The sequence below is a fragment of the Leuciscus leuciscus genome, assembly GCF_965113295.1.
Source record: "Leuciscus leuciscus genome assembly, chromosome: 4".
In the NCBI taxonomy this organism is placed as follows: domain Eukaryota; kingdom Metazoa; phylum Chordata; class Actinopteri; order Cypriniformes; family Leuciscidae; genus Leuciscus; species Leuciscus leuciscus.
In genome coordinates this window covers 12,371,253-12,389,404 of record NC_138728.1, presented here as the reverse complement: position 1 = coordinate 12,389,404, position 18,152 = coordinate 12,371,253, and the positions used below count along the sequence as shown (strand labels likewise).

General features: G+C 36.0%; 2 protein-coding genes across 5 annotated transcripts; both read right to left on the bottom strand.

Moving 5' to 3' along the window:
• Positions 1-433: 433 nt before the first annotated feature.
• On the bottom strand, positions 434-11,678 carry cmasa (cytidine monophosphate N-acetylneuraminic acid synthetase a). Of its 4 annotated transcripts, XM_082166696.1 has the most exons (11): positions 10,765-11,676; positions 10,542-10,684; positions 9,772-9,924; positions 7,770-7,875; positions 6,003-6,247; positions 4,198-4,331; positions 3,989-4,083; positions 3,570-3,741; positions 2,367-2,526; positions 1,510-1,724; positions 434-1,372 (listed from the first exon to the last, which is right to left on the bottom strand). In XM_082166696.1, the coding sequence occupies exons 1-10, from the start codon at positions 11,010-11,012 to the stop codon at positions 1,516-1,518; spliced, it is 1,665 nt and encodes a 554-aa protein (XP_082022822.1). In that variant the 5' UTR covers positions 11,013-11,676; the 3' UTR covers positions 434-1,372; positions 1,510-1,515. The 4 variants fall into 4 exon arrangements, with proteins under 4 accessions (XP_082022822.1, XP_082022823.1, XP_082022821.1 ...); XM_082166697.1 differs by having other exon boundaries at positions 434-1,724; positions 7,770-7,854; positions 10,765-11,678; XM_082166695.1 differs by having other exon boundaries at positions 434-1,724; positions 10,765-11,675.
• A 2,824-nt stretch (positions 11,679-14,502) lies between these two features.
• On the bottom strand, positions 14,503-17,026 carry kcnj8 (potassium inwardly rectifying channel subfamily J member 8). The gene is made up of 2 exons (XM_082166699.1): positions 16,333-17,026; positions 14,503-15,730 (listed from the first exon to the last, which is right to left on the bottom strand). The coding sequence occupies exons 1-2, from the start codon at positions 16,680-16,682 to the stop codon at positions 14,830-14,832; spliced, it is 1,251 nt and encodes a 416-aa protein (XP_082022825.1). The 5' UTR covers positions 16,683-17,026; the 3' UTR covers positions 14,503-14,829.
• Between the last annotated feature and the right edge of the window lie 1,126 nt (positions 17,027-18,152).

Sequence of the window (18,152 nt, the reverse complement as noted above, 5' to 3'; positions counted from 1 at the left end):
AGGAACGACGTGTGTATCAGGCGTCTTATTAGGCGATGTGCCAAGATCAGGCGTCATGATTTTTTAAAAACATTTCTCACATACGCCGTCGCCACGTCGCCGTCAGTTACATTCCTACTGAGACGTCGCCGCCAGTCTGACGTCTGCCGTGTCTCCTCCTTCTTCAGGGTAGTCTTAGAAATGGCACTATCCACTCGCCATAGACTTTCGCATGCTCAAGAGAAACTTTTGCGTGCTCACGAGAAACTTTTGCGTGAGCACGAGAAAACTATTGCGTGCTCACGCGTTACAATTTCTAGTTTGTGTTATAGTGTCATTACTACAAATGTGGGAAAAGGGATGAGATGAGAGGGTATGGATACAGTTGGATGCATAAAAGCCACTAGAAGACAAGCCTGAAACCTTCAGCCAAAAAAAGGAAAGGAGACCAGAGTCTGTTTGTTTTTTTAATGGATATCAATGCAGATGGAGAAGAGGCTTCATAGAACCGTTTTTGTGAGGAAATAGCTTATTTAATGAATCGACTGTCCACTGATCTTCAACACGTTTTGCGCTTAACAATACATATAACAACATTCAAAACATTCAACATACAAAAGTTATATATAGTGCTGTCAATCGATTAAAAAAAAAAATTAACTCGATTAATCCTACATTTTTTCCGCAATTAAAAACACCTAAATTTGTATAGGTTTATATTAGTTTATATATTTTATAATGTAATCATTTCACAGTTCATCTACAAATGAATGTACCACGCAAAATCCGATCAGAGCGTTCAGACTGAAGCGGATTTCCTGATATGTGATTTGAATAGGATTTCAAACCACATATGGATATAGCTTGAAACGGATTTCATGTGCTTTTTTGGACTGACAATCTGAACGTCAAGATAAGAAATAGAAGGAAGAATTGCAGTATGGCCTAGAGAAGCTAGCTTGTTCAGATCTTTACTACATATTAACATTAGTTTGGCAAAATTTTGCGTTCTTTCCTGCTTACTAAGTTCTTCTCTATATGATTTCACAGCTTCCATGTGTTTTTTCCGTGGTTTATTAGTATAACAGTGTGTTCAGTAGTACATCAATTGTGCAATCTATGCTGTTGTTTACATCCGAGTTACCACCCAGAATGTGACGTCGGTGAAAACCCTCTATTATAGCTACCCAACTTAAATACCTTTTTACAAATGCTGCAAAATCCTTCTTTATTTTGACCACCAACGGGCTGCAACCATGTCCTAAATTGTTGGTCTTCCTTGCACTTTCCCATTTTTTTGGTCTAGTTTTATTCCTGTTGTTCCTGCTGTTCAAAATGCCCACATCATCTCCGCATCACAGCAATTTTGCTCCGGCCGGAGGCAATCACCAAACTGGTACATATAATGCGACAGCAAATAAAAATTATTTATTATGAAGGCTACATTCAAATAAACTAATATAAAATTTTCTTCAAAACGATTTTAATGCCTAATATTGCTATCTGAACACCTCCATGGCAAAACCTCACCTAGAACTAGTCTCTGCCAATTCTGTCCTGCTCCATCTGAGACTTGGCCTTTTTTTTCAGCAGTAGGATGTGTTCGGCGAACTCTCGCACGGCCCCACGACCCGCTGCGCAGTGGCAAGAGTATTTCGCAGCATTGAGCGCCACCACTGGGGCATCCAGAGGTACTGCACTCAGCCCTGCCAGGTTCAGGCACTTTACATCTGGCTCATCGTTCCCTGATACAAAGATGTTGGGACACAGATTTTGAGAAATATATTCATTTTCAAGGATATGTTGAAAGGGGCTATATGTAAGAATTTTCATGCATTAATCGCTATTTGTATTCCTGATGTGTGAACAGCTTGTAACGAAACTTAAAAAAATTAGACCTTCCCTGACTTCCCAGGTTGTCTATGAAAGACAGATTTTTATGTGAAGGACTCTGGACGTTTTTGCCAGGAAAAAATAAGCAGCACATATTTACATATTCATCTAAACGCCGCTCTCAGCAGCGTTGGATGTTTGTTAATAGTATATCGCTGCAAAGGTGTTTCCAACTTTTCACTTCTTATCGAGGAACGAAAAATAAGTTGCTGGCTGCAGTTCTCTTAACGGCCACCGGTGTCGTTAATAACAAGAGTTTCTAAATTCTACATATAGCCCCTTTAAGTCATTCTAATCAACATTATAATAGTATTATGACATTATTACAAGATAAAAGGCTGAGAAAAGTAATAGCTTTCAGTATTCATAGTTAATATAAAAGGTACAAACTTTTGATTCTGTATTATGCACACTGAATTTTTCCAAGACACCAAGTTGTTACTGATTATGGCATTTAGCTGATGTAACTGGAAGAAACAGAGCTCTTGACTCACCCAAGTACGCCACCTCTTTCCACTCCAGCCCATCCTCCTCCATGAGTTTCTCCACCTCTTTCAGTTTGTCATCTACGTTCAGCAGGATAGGGCAGCCCATCATCTGGGAGATTTTGTTAGCTAAGGTTTCCGTCATAGGGTTTTGTTCTATCAAAATAACCTAAAGGAGATGAGGGGGCGAAAAACACACACATAAACATTATTTATAAAACATAAATAATTGACAAATAAAATGGTTAATAATTTAATAATAACAACTGAGATTTAATAATAATTGAGATATAAATGTATTCATTTCCTTTATTTAATATAACTCTTTAATCTTCGTCACTGTTTTTTGAACATGTACAGTATTGTGTATTGCAGCTAAAATAGAATCAGTGTATTTAATTGTGCATATCTTTTTAGATTTTTCAATTCACTTCAAATTATCGTTTTCTATTCATTTTTATTTATTATAGCATTTTAATCTTTCCTTTCTTAGTTTTTATTTTTGTGTACCTGTACTGTTCCTAAAACAGAAACACTCACTGTAATTACTAATTATTTTTCAAGTAATATATCAACCATTTAATAATTTTTCAATTATTAATTTTAATAGTTTTTTACAAACTAATTACACATTTTAATCTACCCTTCTACATAGTCTTGTGAGTGTGTATTATTGCTAAATTACAAATACCCAATGCATTTCCACATTTCTTATTAACACTCAGGTAATTCTTACTTTTACTGATAGATCAGTCTCCATAGAAACTGTCAAAAATTGCCAGTGCCGACTATATTTCAAGTCGTCACGGCAGGGTATTGGGTAAAGTTTTCAATTAGCAATAATCGCGCCTCGGATAAACCTCATAGGCTACGATACTGCCGCTGCGCAAGGATAACTGGTAATAGCAGACATCTGAGTACTTGTGCATCTGAGCCTCTGTTATCATGAATGGTAAGACCAGCAAAACTCACTAAACATTATCAAACTGCACAACACTACACACAAACTGTTAAGAAACAGCGGTATTAAAAGTAAAATATCGAGTTGTGCATTTTATAACAAAGTTTTGTTTAATTTAAAGGCAAAAACAAGAGGCATCCCAGATGCATGATGGGATACGATGGGGCAAAGACAAAGGAGGGGGTCAATTGTTGTGAGGGGGTTGGTTGAGGTCGGGGGTGGGTAACAAATTGTTGCCAAACAAGAATCACCTTCACTCCTTCTTTCTTCAGCATGTTAATGCCGGTCTGGTCTCTAATGTTGATGGACACCATCTCCTCTCCATTTGCTGAGATGTTGATCTGCCCGTCTGTCAAACATCCTGACACGTTACACAGCAGGAGCTTCACAACTTCAGGTTTGTCCTTGCCGAAGTAACCAAACCTTTATCAAACATATACACACCCACACACAGTTTGCTTAAGTTCAAACTTTGCACTCTGTGCATTGTGGTTGTTTGCTAACATTAAGTTCCTTGGGAACTTGAAACACAAGACTATTATTGGCAAGGTTTCACATTAGAGAGACAGTTACACATTACATGTTTATTTAATTACTTAATATAGTAATAATATGTAATTTATTGGCAGCTGCAGGCAATAAAGTATTGTTTTCTGTTTTGTTTCTTCACCTCAGCACTCTCTGTTCAGCTACGGGCCAGTCAATGTCAACATCAATATCCACGCTGTGCTCTGGGCGCATCTCAACGTAACTCATTTTTCCACCCTGTGAAATGTAACATTAAGGATACGGATAATATGCTTTCTTCACTATGGATTTTTATGTCAAGCTTTTTTTGGCCACATATTATGTTATTGATTTTAAAACTCCAAATTTTACCTGAAGAAGCCCTTTTGCAATGAGTTTTTTGGTTGCGAAGTAAAAGGAGCCATTTTCACACAGCTCTCCATCCCAGTCCTGACGGCGAGGCCTGCAAGCTGGGTTCAGGTTCAGCGGTTTAGTACAGAGGTTCCCTGAAAAGAAAGAAATAGCGGTCTGTAATTTAAATATATGGTTAGAGTCCCCAACATGCAATACATTAAACCTTAACTACAAGTACACAACCGTTCAAAAGTTTTAGGGTTTTAATGTTTTTTAAAGTCTCTTATGTTAATAAATGTATATCAATAAATAAATATCAATATTAAACACAAAAACGAAAGATTTGTGTTCAGCCATGAGCTGAAGGCATGATGAATGATGATCATTAACTGTCATGGAACATTCCGTTTTTAAGGAATATTAATTCATCTTTTAAATTAAGACTCAAGATTATTTCTCCCTGTCCTGCTTTGATTTCTTTGGATACAATTCTGTTTGATTTTCAGAAATGTTCTGTGTCAGGAAGACGAACAGAAGAATAGATCATCTGAGATTTATATGTAAAATATTTGGGGGACGACACATGCATTATATTGGATTGCATATAATGTGTGCTGGTCAACTAGTCTAAAATTAAGAAACCCCTAGAAAACAGTATAAACATTTTTTTTTTTTTAAAAAGGCTACTTTATTATTCCAATATCCAAATATGATACTAAATACCACAGGGAACAGGGCGATACTAAATACCACGGGGAAAAGGGCTTCTATTTGTGACGTGCGGTCTTTGCATTTGAACATTGCACATTTTAAACAGGACACGCATTAGCTGGATAAATGTTAGCCAATACAAACAAATTTATAGAAAACAGTTGACAATGAATAGACAGGAGTCCAATAATAGCATAACGAATCACTTATTCTAAAAAGAATATCAAGTATAAGTTATCCGACATATAATGAGGGCTGTGTTAACAGTAAAACGATTTTTTAAAAAATTAAAAAAAAATTTAAAACACGGATGGATAAAACAAAATGCTTTCTGACATTTTGACAGAAAAACAACAAGCAAGAACAAAATTTAAACTTAGCCCGTCAATTTTCATTTTACAATTATCTTCTCTCTCTGTGTGCGCGCGTCTGTGTTTGTGTGAGAGAGCTCGTGCAGCACTGATACAACGGTACTTTTTAATCCATAAGTAACTAACACGCTACTTTTCATACAAAATAAATATGTAACATAATTAGGTACTTTAGTTATAATTAACACAATAACGTAACATGAAGGCTACGTTTCTCAACACTGAGAATGAATAAATAAACGCCTGTTTCTCCAGACTCGCGCTTATCAGTAGTCCACAAATCACATCACTTTCATAATCACTAAGTGTAATAAAACAAAAAAACAAACAAACAAAAAAAAACACTAAATTATTAAATATTTATATTTAAATATAATGAATTCAAATTCTTAATTATAATTATAACATTATATAATATTATTTATAAAATAATTTAAGTATTTCCATTGTTATTTATTATTATTATTTATTACTATTATTAGTATTATTATTATTATTATTTACCAGCCTGTCGAAAAATGTCACAATGTTGTTGTTTTTCATTAACATCCATCAAACTCCAAAGTTTAATGCTTTTAATACGTTTGTTCAACTAACTTCAAGTATGAGCAATAATAAACCTCGCCTTAGTAAACACAAATAATAATAGTAATAGTAATAATAATAATAATATTAATAATAATAATACAGATCCAAAAGCAGATATTTGATGTAGTGCCAAATAAAAGTGCCTATTCTTACCAGAGATGATCTTGGATCCAGGATCACGGACAGAAAGTCGAAACCAGCACAACAGGCACAACAGGCACAACAGGCCCCACAGGTACCACAGGTCCCCCCAGCCCCCCAGGCCCCACAGGCCCCCCAGGCCCCCCAGGCCCCACAGGCCCTGTTTGTTGCAAAGGGGTGCGATGAGAGCCCGAGGGATGCTCAGGACAGAGGGCTTTCCTGGTGTGGGCTGTTTAAGAGCCGTCTTTACGGTGTTACTGGGGAGGGAAGAAAAGTAGTTAGCCAATAGAAAAGCAGTTAGTTATGCAGAGTTATACAGAGCAAAAACAGCCAACATATACACAATACAATACTGTACACAGTACAATACACACTATGCAATGGAATGTTGTATCCTTAAATAAAAATAAAAAACTGGGTAACACTTTACAAGGTTCATTAGTAAATATAAGTTAACATGAACTAAAAATTAACAATACTTCTTCAGCATTAATTCATCTTAGTTAATATTAATTTCAACATTTACTAATACGTTAATGCACTGTGTTAGTTAATGCACTGTGAACTAACATGGACAAACAATGAACAGCTGTATTTGTATTAACTAACATTAACAAAGATAATAAATAATAATAATAATAATAATAAATACTGTAACAAATGTATTGCTCATTGTTAGGTCATGTTAGTAAATACATGAACTAATGTAGCTTATTGTAAAGTGTTACCAAAAACTGTATAAATAAGGTATATTTACATTAGTAAATGACACAAACTTTGACACATTTAAGTATTTTCCCCCGAAATTTAATTTCAAAACCTAGCTTAAGTTTTATGCATGCTAAGATTCATACCATAGTGCAAAAATGAAGCAGTCCTTCATTAATTAAGCATTAATCAATGTTGTTATTGTTAACTAAAGCGATTAAAAAAAAGTTTTTTTTAAAATAAAGCTGTTTAATAAACCGAATAATAAAAATGAATTGAAAAGTTTAATAAACAAACCAATAAAAATTACAAAAGCGCATAGCAAAATGACTAAAAGGTAAGTAAAACAGAAAAGTTAAATTCAAAATATGAAGTGCTATGTTAGTATATAAATAATACTTAAATAACACTGACATTAATTTAGTTTATTAATGAAGCAGTCAAATCTCTTTTAGAGAGGCTGTGACATTCCCCTGAAAGGACTGTCCTGTACCTGAAGCACAAGAACATTCACATTTTCAAGCTCTGAATTTTTTGGTATGATCGCCTGCGGGACGAGACAGGAGCTGTTTGACTCATTCTGAACATACCAAGCTTATAAGAGCGGATCTGAACACTTTCTACTTATACACTCACTGGATAACTAGAATTGGAATTATTTAAATACAAATAATAACCTTTTATTCCTTTTAATCATTTTATTCCGACAGATGCTGCATTAGTGTTTTGAAAAGCACATAAAAAAATGACTATGTCACCCAGTTCATGATCGTGAAATATATCATTGATGCGTTTATACATAGCTATGAGCATACATTTGATTTATTTCAGAAAGCACACAATAAGCAACGGTTGCCCAAAAAAAAAAAGAAAAAAAAAGAAAAAAAAAAAAGAGGAAAAACCACAGAAAAAGTTGCAAGTGTCATATGAAATGAACACGTCTAAACAGCCCCCAGCTCTGATCTCAGACCGTCTGCTTGGACTGTGACGGACTCACTGGCCACTACATATGACGCGGACACTACTGTGGAGCTGGAGTCATGTCTGTAAATGCAAGGGTGAGACTTGTACCTGTCTTCGCGGGGAGTGCCAGAATCGAACGAGCCCTGGCTGCCTGGGCTCCTCGTGTCTATGGATCCATCTTTGGAAAAAAAGCCTGAATCGTTGGAGTCCACACCTGAAGAGCAGAAGAGCAAAGGCTATGAATAAACAGCCATGACTGAGTGAAAGTTCTTGAAGAGGACAAGCAAATTAGCCAGGGAAAATATGCTGCCTTGTTTTGACCCAATCTGAAGCAGTATTGCTTGAAGGTTTTATGGATAATGTGTTGTTAAAGCTAACTGGAACTACTAACTAAAACATTTTTGGAAATTTAAATAATAAAGCAGACATAAAATAAAATATTAGATTAACAACTTAAACTTAAAAACTTAAATGGAAATTAGAAATGTAATGAAGTAAGTTTAAGCTGAAGTACTAAAATTGCTAAAACTAAAGATACAGTATATTAAATATCTAAATATTTAAAAACGAATACATTTTTTAAATCTGATAAACCTGGTATTGTATATTACAAATACTGGCTATTTTACAAATTGCTTTTCTTCATCTTTTGTAAGTTGCTTTTGAAAAAGGATCTGCTAAATGCATAAATGTAAATGTATAAAAATAAAAGTTGATTCAAAATATGAATGAATACTATAATAATAATCTCAGCAAAAATCATTATCTTCATTCTATCCAAGATGAAGAGAATGAAGCGAAGCATTGGTTGATTATCGATATGTTTCATTCAGTTCTGAAAAGTATTGATAAAATAGTTCTAATTAAATGTAATATTAATGAACTCAAGTCATTAGTTTAGACACATGCTAGATCATGCATGTGAGATCAATGCTCATATTAGACCACTGCTAATATTTATTGTATTGTCAATTTATTAGTATATATATATTTTTTCATATCACAGTAATTGAATAAAAGCCTGATTTTATTTATTTACAATATATAGAATATGTCATTTGTGACATTTATTTTCATGATAATTAGGCATATTTTCCCCTCAAATTCTTATTGTCATTTGTTTAGACATTTTACTTTTGATAAAAAAAATGTAGTTGAAATATTATGCATAATTTTAAGCATTCTTTATATATATTTTACTGCCTTTCATTTCATATTGATTATGAGAATATTTAATGACAATACTTGTAGTGAATAAAGACAATTAAAAAAAAAGCTCAAAAGTAAAATGTCTATTGACAATGAGGTTATTTAGCATTAAACTAATAAGATTTTAAAGGGAAAAATGTGCTTAATGTTTTGACAATAATGTCACAATGCAAAAAAGCTTAATTTTCTTTGTTCCTTCTTTTTTTTACTTATTTTTAGGCGAAATATACACTAGCGAACATGTTTTTGACAGATTTTTCAAGAGTCACCCTTTTAGTTTATAAGTTGTGACAGTTTGAACATTATAGAGATCAGATAAATGTTGACTGTTTCAGCACACAAAACACTCCATAATACACTCCGTGTTTAATTGTTATTAAAGGGTTAGTTCACGTCTGCTCTCGTGTCAACACAACACGTATGCGTCGCACGTTGGAGAATAATATTTTGTAAATTAAGTAGTAAATTATGCTTATTTGTGCAAACAAAGCACTCACGTCGCTTCATAAAATTAAGGTTAAACCACTGGAGTCACATGGATTAATTCCATGATGTCATTTCAACCTTTCTGGGGCTTGAAAGTGGTAGTTGCGCAGGCTGTCAATGGAGAGACAGAAATCTCTCAAATTTCATTGTGATGGCAAAGCTGAATTTTCAGCATCATTACTTCAGAAATCATTCTAATATGATGAATTGCTGCTCAAGAAACATTTTATTATAATCAATGTTGAACATTTGCTTTCAGGATTCTTTGATGAATAGAAAGAACAGCATTAATTTAATTGAAATAGTAATCTTTTGTCACATTATAAAGGTCTTTCTTTTTGATCAATGTCTTGAATCCTTTCTGAATAATAGTACATTATATCTGTAAACATTCACATATTGCACTTCAACAAACCTTTCTTGACCTCTTCCCATCGAAAATGGTGTCGCCGGACAACAGAGAAGACAGAATCATAGCCTTGTTTGGTCATGAGCTCCAGAGCCTCTTTGAGATGTTCAGGGTGCAGACATGGAGATGTGGCCTGGATGTTACAGATGATATCCACATCTGTGCAAGAACATTAAATTTCACTTAACCACTCTCCCATTTATAGCCATTTAGTGGATTTCTGAGATCCGCCATTTAGTGGATTTCTGAGATCCACCATTTACTTTTTACACACTCCAGACAATCAGAGGTTAAAGGAGAATATTGCTCTAAGGTCGAACTGTGAGAATATTCCCCATATCTCAATATTTTGGAAAACAGGCTGAATCTAGCAAGGTTTTGAAGCTTGCAACCTTGAGGAACAAGCTGTGCGTGTCTCTTGAAACAGGCCTGGGAATAAATATATTGAATCAGACTGGTAACATGGTAAATATCACAAACAGGCGATTTTATTATAAACATTCTTCTGCGTCATTGCATGAGAATGTATCAGCCGCAGAGTCTGTTTTTCTGGTTTCATTCACAATGCAAATAAAGACATGGTGGGTGAAACCATCCTGGTATACAAAGAGAAGTATGATCAACATTTAAACTGGTTTACGTGGCGACTTTCCTGTTTCTATCTTTGTTGCTGGACAGACGAGTGGACACACTTGTTCCACAAGCTCTAGTTACACCCATTATACAGAACTAAGCCATACAATGGGATTTGACTGAGACAGAGCCAGATTTCTAACCTGGGTGTTTACTGCTGAACTCCTTAATGGTGTCCAGTGAGCTCGAAGAGTCTTTGGACACCTCTTGACTCCTCCTGTGCACTTTAGCACCCCAGGCCTTGGCCACTTTCTCAATTTCGTCATGATCAGTGGACACCCAGACACTGCAAAAGTATGCATAGGACACAATAACTGTCATACAGTACAGCCAATCACTGAGGGACATCACACTCAATAACCTCACCTGTGAAAGACATCAGAGTCCCGCGCTGCTCTGATCACCCATCCGATCAGAGGAACGCCTGCCAATATCTTGATGTTCTTCAGAGGGATGCCTTTGCTTCCTCCACGGGCGAGAATAAGAGCAACGATGTGTCTTGAATCGCCCTTGACTTCATCTTGAATCGAGTTGACTTCTCTTACTTTAGCGCTGGAACTGTTCTCATGACTGTCTCCGTGTGTTCGCTTACCGTTTTCCCTTGGTGTGGCCATTTGTGTTGAAAATCACTTAATATGTCCCAGTTGTACAGACAATCAAACAGATAAAACCCTTACTTTAGTCCAAACAGGAGCCGCAGGATGTTTGTTCCATTCCAATGCAATTATCTTCTCAAATAAACCACATAGCTAAAAGGCTGCTATTGACGTTTTGGCAAATACCAAGTGACGTCAGTGACATTACCGTAATGAAAGTGAAAAACAAGCACTTAATATATTAACTGTTCGTTTATTGAAATATGTAATTGTGTGTTCATTACATTATATAGTCCTGAACCGAATAACTTGGAATAGCAAATAGACATTAAACAATTAATATGCCTTCATTGAAAAAGTTTTGATTCGGATAATATAAATTGCGCGAAATTACGAGTATTTATGGTACTTTCGTTTACAACAAGGAAATGGCGTTCCAAAGCAAACAGAATAAAACTAATCAATTTATTGTCGACACCTCATAAGTATATCATCACAAACGAAGTGAAAGAGGTTTCATATAAAATTTTCCGTCGAGTTTACCCAGTTAAGTCACTTGTGGTACAGCGTTTTAAAGTGAACATCTAAGATATTTGTGCTTTTAGTAAAATTTCCCCTCAGACTATCAACCATATATTTTGGGATTGTCCCAAGACCCAAGTGTTTTGGAAAGAACTCAGAAATTACTTGCAAAGAAAAGTTATGACTCTTGTTAACTTTGAAGAAATTGATGTAATGTTAAAATGTTTTTCATTTGAGGGTGATACAAATCTTTTGTTTATTTTAGATTTAATTGTTATAATTGCCCGTTACTATGTTCATAAAGTCAAGTGGAATGGAAAAATACAAAATTTTGAACATTTTAAAGTTGATGTTAAAATATATCTCGAAACAATATCCAAAAGTAAAAACCTAAAAGCAAGGAAAACTACACAGCTGTTTGACAGATACAGGTGTTTTCTGTAAAATGCCTTTCTTTTTCTTTTTTTTTACCCCTGACATGTATGGTGTACATTATATAATGTAATATGTACTCTTGTATGTAAATTATATTTTGTTCTTGTTAAAATGCAATAATAATAATAATAATAATTTTATTGTCCAAAAAACCCAAAACGATTCCATTCAGAGAGTAGCTCATTTTGTTATTTCATTAGTTTATTAGCAATTTCCTGTTTTTCATTAAAAATTAAAAATTCAGTTTGTTTGGTCAAGTACTGGTCAAGTAGTTGAATAAATAAAATCTATCTTTTACAGTCCAGTGTTAAATTTGATTTATTTCACACAATTATTAAACACCTTAAAAAAAACGTTGTCACTTGCAGTTAAAATAGTCAAGTAGGGATAATTATTTTGTAAAATTACGTTTTCTATCTTTTACTCACCAATGTTTAATGTTATTTATGAATTTACTTATTTTCCACAATATTAAATAGCTTTAAACATGGTAATAAATATACTTAAATAGTTTAGTATAGTCAAGTGGGGATCATTATTTTTTAAGAGTAAATACAGACCTTAATTAATTAGTGGAGTAGAAAATAATGTTAAACTAATTCGAAATCACAACAATACCGTATATTAAAATGATAGTTCATCCAAAAATGAAAATGTTGTCATCATTTACTCTCCCTAATGTTGTTCCAAACCTGTATGCGTTTCTTTCTTCTGTTGAACACAAAATATAAAGATGAAAAGAAAAAAGTTGGTAATCAGGCAGTTTGATGGCACCTATTGACTTCCATAATAGGAAAAATAAATACTATGCAAGTCATGTCTACCGTCAACTGTCTGGTTACCAACAATTTTAAATAATATTTTCTTTTGCGTTTAACAGAAGAAGAAATCTCTAATGGATTGCTCTGAAATGAAGTTGAGGTGGTAATAACAGCTTCAATGTTCATGAAAGACAATTCTATAAGCCAGTTCGATGAGAAATTTAACAATAACATCAATTAAGTTCAGATATCATATAAATTCTATTTTTAACCAGTATATCAGTCTCCGTAGAGACCGTCAAAAATTGCCAGTGCCGACTATATTTCAAGTCGTCACGGCGGGGTATTGGGTAAAGTTTTCAATTAGCAATAATCGCGCCTCGGATAAACCTCATAGGCTACGATACTGCCACTGCGCAAAGCTGACGTACTAACGGCCAGAGAGGGCAGGTCCTCGAACAACACAGGAGTTTCATCAACGGTAAGTGTGTTTACTGTTCCCTATCGCGCGAACAGGCTCGCAGTGGACTGGGATATGTAATCGAAACGCTGCAGCAAAAGTTAGTCGTGAAAAATATGTGTTTTCATGTACGTTTTAAACAAAAATATAGACTATTGGTTACTCTCGCGCAGTGCATGCTGGGATATACAGCAGTTTTTAAGCATACGCGGAATAAAGTGCCTCGAATTCTTTACGAACATATTTTTTGACATACATGCACACGCGTGCATAAAAAGTATTTTTTCTCTGCAGTCAGTGGCAGTGCAATGCAGTTATCCCTCGTTTCTTTATCACATCTATCATGTGCAAACTACCCTTATTGTAAAAACTGCAAGTGACCACCAGAGGGCGATATTTACTCTCTTAAAATAATTATTCCTCATTGACTATAATATCTTAAGTTGGCAAAGCTGTTTAAAATTGAGCAAATGTCATAAACAATAGCTAAAAGCGAATTTAAAATCAAATTCGCCGGTAAAGTGGGACAAATTATCCTTCGAGTTGTTGCAGCTGATGATCCATTAGCTTGCAATTGGAATTTCATGCCTTACGATACCTATACAAATGTTGGATACAATGTAAAACCTGGCTGTATGTATCTTCATATCGTGTGATTATTCTAACAATATTATACTGAACGTACGTAATAACTCGTTTAAGCAGTTCAGAGCGTTAACTTTTGGTCCATTTATCATCCTCACTAAACATTCGACTTAGCCAGTTCTTAATTATACAAAACACAAACATCAAGCAAATGAACATCAACAGTCGTATGATGTTTACCTGCCTTACTCTTAGATAATCGACGTTTGAGATGCTCTTGCTAAACGCAGTGAGGAAGTTTGAGGAAAGTCGTCTACCGTTTACGTCTGTAATTCCACAGCAGGCCGCCACACATGCAGTTTTATAAGTTGACCACCAGAGGTCGCCACACATGCAGTTTTATAAGTTGACCACCAGAGGTCGCCGCACATGCAGTTTTATAAGTTGACCACCAGAGGTCGCCGCACATGCAGTTTTATGAGTTCACCACCAGAGGTCGCCACAAACACTTTAAAGTTTCACCAGCAGGAATCAGCATCACAACCATTCTGACATGCAAGTTTCACATGCATCTAATAGTGCAACTATATTCTGACATTCTGCAACTATAGTCAGTTGGTCACAGTTTAATTTACTGATGTTCACTGTTTTGCTCTTGATTAATTTCTTGTATCATTTCAGCTTTATTGATAAACTTAAATTCATGCATTAGGTTACATTCAAACAAATTGAAATAAAAATCCCAGAGAGGAAACCAGATGCTTTATTGAGCACATACCATTTATTACAGAACAAATGAAAAACTGTCAAGTTTAACTAAGTGTGAACCATATTGTCATTGTCCATAGTAGCCTACAATGCTGTGATCATTAGCCTACTTAATATAATTTGTGGAGCTCTTCAAAATTACACATTATTTGAAGATCAACAATTATAGAAAACCATCCATTATAATGACATAAATGCCTCACGTTGCTCCATCATATATGATAAAGTAACAGAAGAGAACATATAAAAGAGCATGACAAGGACTTAAAGAAATACAGATGAAAAGCGCTAAGAAGGCCATTTGTCATGTGACAGCTAGATTTGGTCCACCCTCGGGGGTGAGGAACTGCACTTTGGACACGGCGAGTGCCGAATTGTTGCGGCGCATGGAGTTGCCCTTGCGCATGGAGTTGTTCCGCCGCATGGAGTTCCTCTTGCGCAAGGAATTCTGGTGCGACAGCTCGCTCTTCTGGAGCGTCTGGATCAGGATGGAGGGCTTCTCGTCCAGCTCGCGGGCGCTGCACTGCGGCGTGGCCACTTTGACCGTGTTCCCAAACTTCGAGTAGTCCACGGAGTACACGCCCTCTTCCTCGGTCACTATAGGCACGAAGCGGTGGCCCCACTGGATCTCCTCGGTCACGTACGAGGTGCGAGCCTGAGTGGTGATGCCCGTGGTTTCCACAACACCTTCCAGGATTACGATGACCTCCAGGTCGCTACACTGAAGCTCCATCGCTGAGAGATCGTACAGGGGACTGTCCTTATCGATGACGTGACAGATGATCAGAGGCGCTAACAGGAAGATGCTGTTGCTGGCCACCACGCTCTCGGTCTGGACGTCGATCTGGTGGATGGGTATGATCTCGCCCTCCGGCGTGGTGGTCTTCCGGACCACCTGGAGGCGCACGGCGGCATTGATGATCATGCTTTTGCGCAGGTCTCCCACCCGGATCATGAAGCACAGGCGGTTGTTGCGCACGGCGATGACGGCGTGCCGGCTGAAGATGAGGGTCTCGGCGCGCCGGTGGGACTGGGCGGTCTTCATGAAGATGCAGCCCAGCATGACGGCGTTTATTATCAGGCCGATGATGTTCTGTAATATGAGCATGGTGATGGCCGCCGTACACTGCTCCGTTATCATACGCCCTCCGAAACCTATCGTCACCTGCACCTCGATGGAGAAGAGGAAGGCAGAAGTGAAAGAGCTGGAAAAGATGAAGAGAAGTCACAGTTTTAGGCTCCTTAAATGATTGAAATAAGTTTCTTTCTACATAGAACAAAACAACTTAGTCATTTATTCTCTATAATAACAATACCATCCAATCTCAGCACTTCTTTAATGACTTCTATATAATATAACACACATCAATTGTCAATTCAAAATTTTAATAATTATTTTTGAATGCGTTTTTATTTATAACTACATCATTTGAAAAAGGAAATAATAAAGAATAACTAGGTCTGTCTAAACTTTGTAGTATAATAGTAACAAAAAAAAACAAAAAACAAAAAAAAAATATATATATATATACACACCCACACACACATAATACATAGATTTAATAAACAGATGTATCTCAGTTTGACATTTTTCAACTTGATTTTTAAAATAAATAGAATTAATTTACAATACATCTGATTCCAGTCATTAGTTTGCCATCATAAATCTGATAGAGTTTTGATCAATAGACATAATTATGTTTGGAAAGTGTGAACATCATTATAGTCTCCATCTGCACAAATGTCTGTTGATGTCTGTTACTTAACATCATTTTGCCATTGACCAAAATGACTTGAGCACACTTACTTGACATTAGTGACACATTGGTCTGCGACAGGTTTGCTGTTTAGGTTCAGATCCCCGTGCGCAAACGCCACCAGCCACCAACCCATGGCGAACAGCAGCCAGCTGCACAGGAACGTCATGGTGAAAATAACCAGCGTGAAACGCCATTTGAGATCCACCAGAGTAGTGAAGACGTCCTGCAGGAATCTGCCCTGCTCGCGGATGTTCTTATTGGCCAGGTTACACGCACCGCTCTTGGCGATGAAGCGCGCTTTGTTCACCCGGTCCCTGAACACGGGTTTGCGGGGAATCCGAGACACGAGCGCCGGTAGCGCGAACTCCTCAGGAATGATGCTTTTACGCGGCAACATTATTTGGGCATGTCAAGTGCAGACGCTCAGGAATAAAGCCTCTCCAACGACTGTCAAACGCGCTGTTCCAGTTTAATAACCATCCTGCCCTCTAACTCTACTGAAGAAGCACAAACTAAAGCAAAGACCGTTTTTACATCTGTCAGATCTTAATCTGTGTTCTTGTGTGAGTTCATACAATAAACACTACATAAAGAGCAGAACACACATCGTGTACCGCTAAAAGTCTTCAAAAAAAGTATCTTAATGATGATTGTGCAGCGCTCTTGACGCACATGGGCGGTACATGACTGTCCTGCTGCCTCTGAGAAACATTCACCCTGGAGAGGAGAGTCTTTTAAAACTTCTTTAAAAGATTGCATTATTTATGTCCGCCCTTATTTTATAGACTGGGAAAAAAAAGAATATACTAAATTATACAAATCGAAGTCAAATGGAGTTCATACAGTATAACATAACAAATAGGATATATGTGACCCTGGATCACAAAACCAGTCTTATGTTGCACGGGTTTATATGTGGCAATAGCCAAATTTGACCCATTGTATGGGTCAAAATTATAGATTTTTCTTTTATGCCAAAAATCATTAGGATATTAAGTAAAGATCATGTTCCATGAAGATATTTTGTAAATTTCCCACCTTAAATATATAAAACATTTATTTTTGTGAATGGATGCAGCACAATCGCCAATAGAAATTGACAACTTTAAAGGCGATTTTCTCAATATTTCGATTTTTCATTACCCACAGATTCCAGATTTTCAAATAGTCGTATCTCGGCCAAATATTGTCCTATCCTATACAAACCATGCATCAATGGAAATAATTGCAGGTCAGGACGTTTAAAAAATGTGTAAAATGTGAACAATTTGAATGTGTGTATCTACATAGTTCTGCAATGTGATGTAATGATATTGTAAGAATGCAAGGGGTTTCAAACTGGGGTCCGGAGACTCCTAGAGGGCCGCAAGAGGGCGCTAGAGAGTAAATATACCTTAAACTTTTAAACTTTTGTTTTAGGGTTAACTATTCGACACACATTTACTGAAATTATTGTTATTGTTTTATTCTGCTTTTCTGAGGACAGGTCGAAAATCATCAGATTAATCTTGAATGTTTTATACTGAAGCCCTTTTAACAGTAAGAACTAATAAAAATAATAATAAACAAATGCGAAAATAATGATAATCTTTTCTTTTATGAGACGTGCATCTTTTTAAGAATAGTTTGAATCTGTCTATCTTTTCTATGGAGTATTTCACTGTTGTTTTAGGCTGCTCGCTGTAATATTCTCTGAAAAACGTATTTGGAGTGATATTTATTGTGAAAAGCGCTACATAAATCTGAATTAAAAATATTTATCTTCAGGTTTAAACATCTAACATTATCCTATAAAATCCCATAAGAAAAGGGTAATCCAGTTTTGGCTTCAGTGCGTTTTCACAATTTAAAATTCAGTTATTTAAAT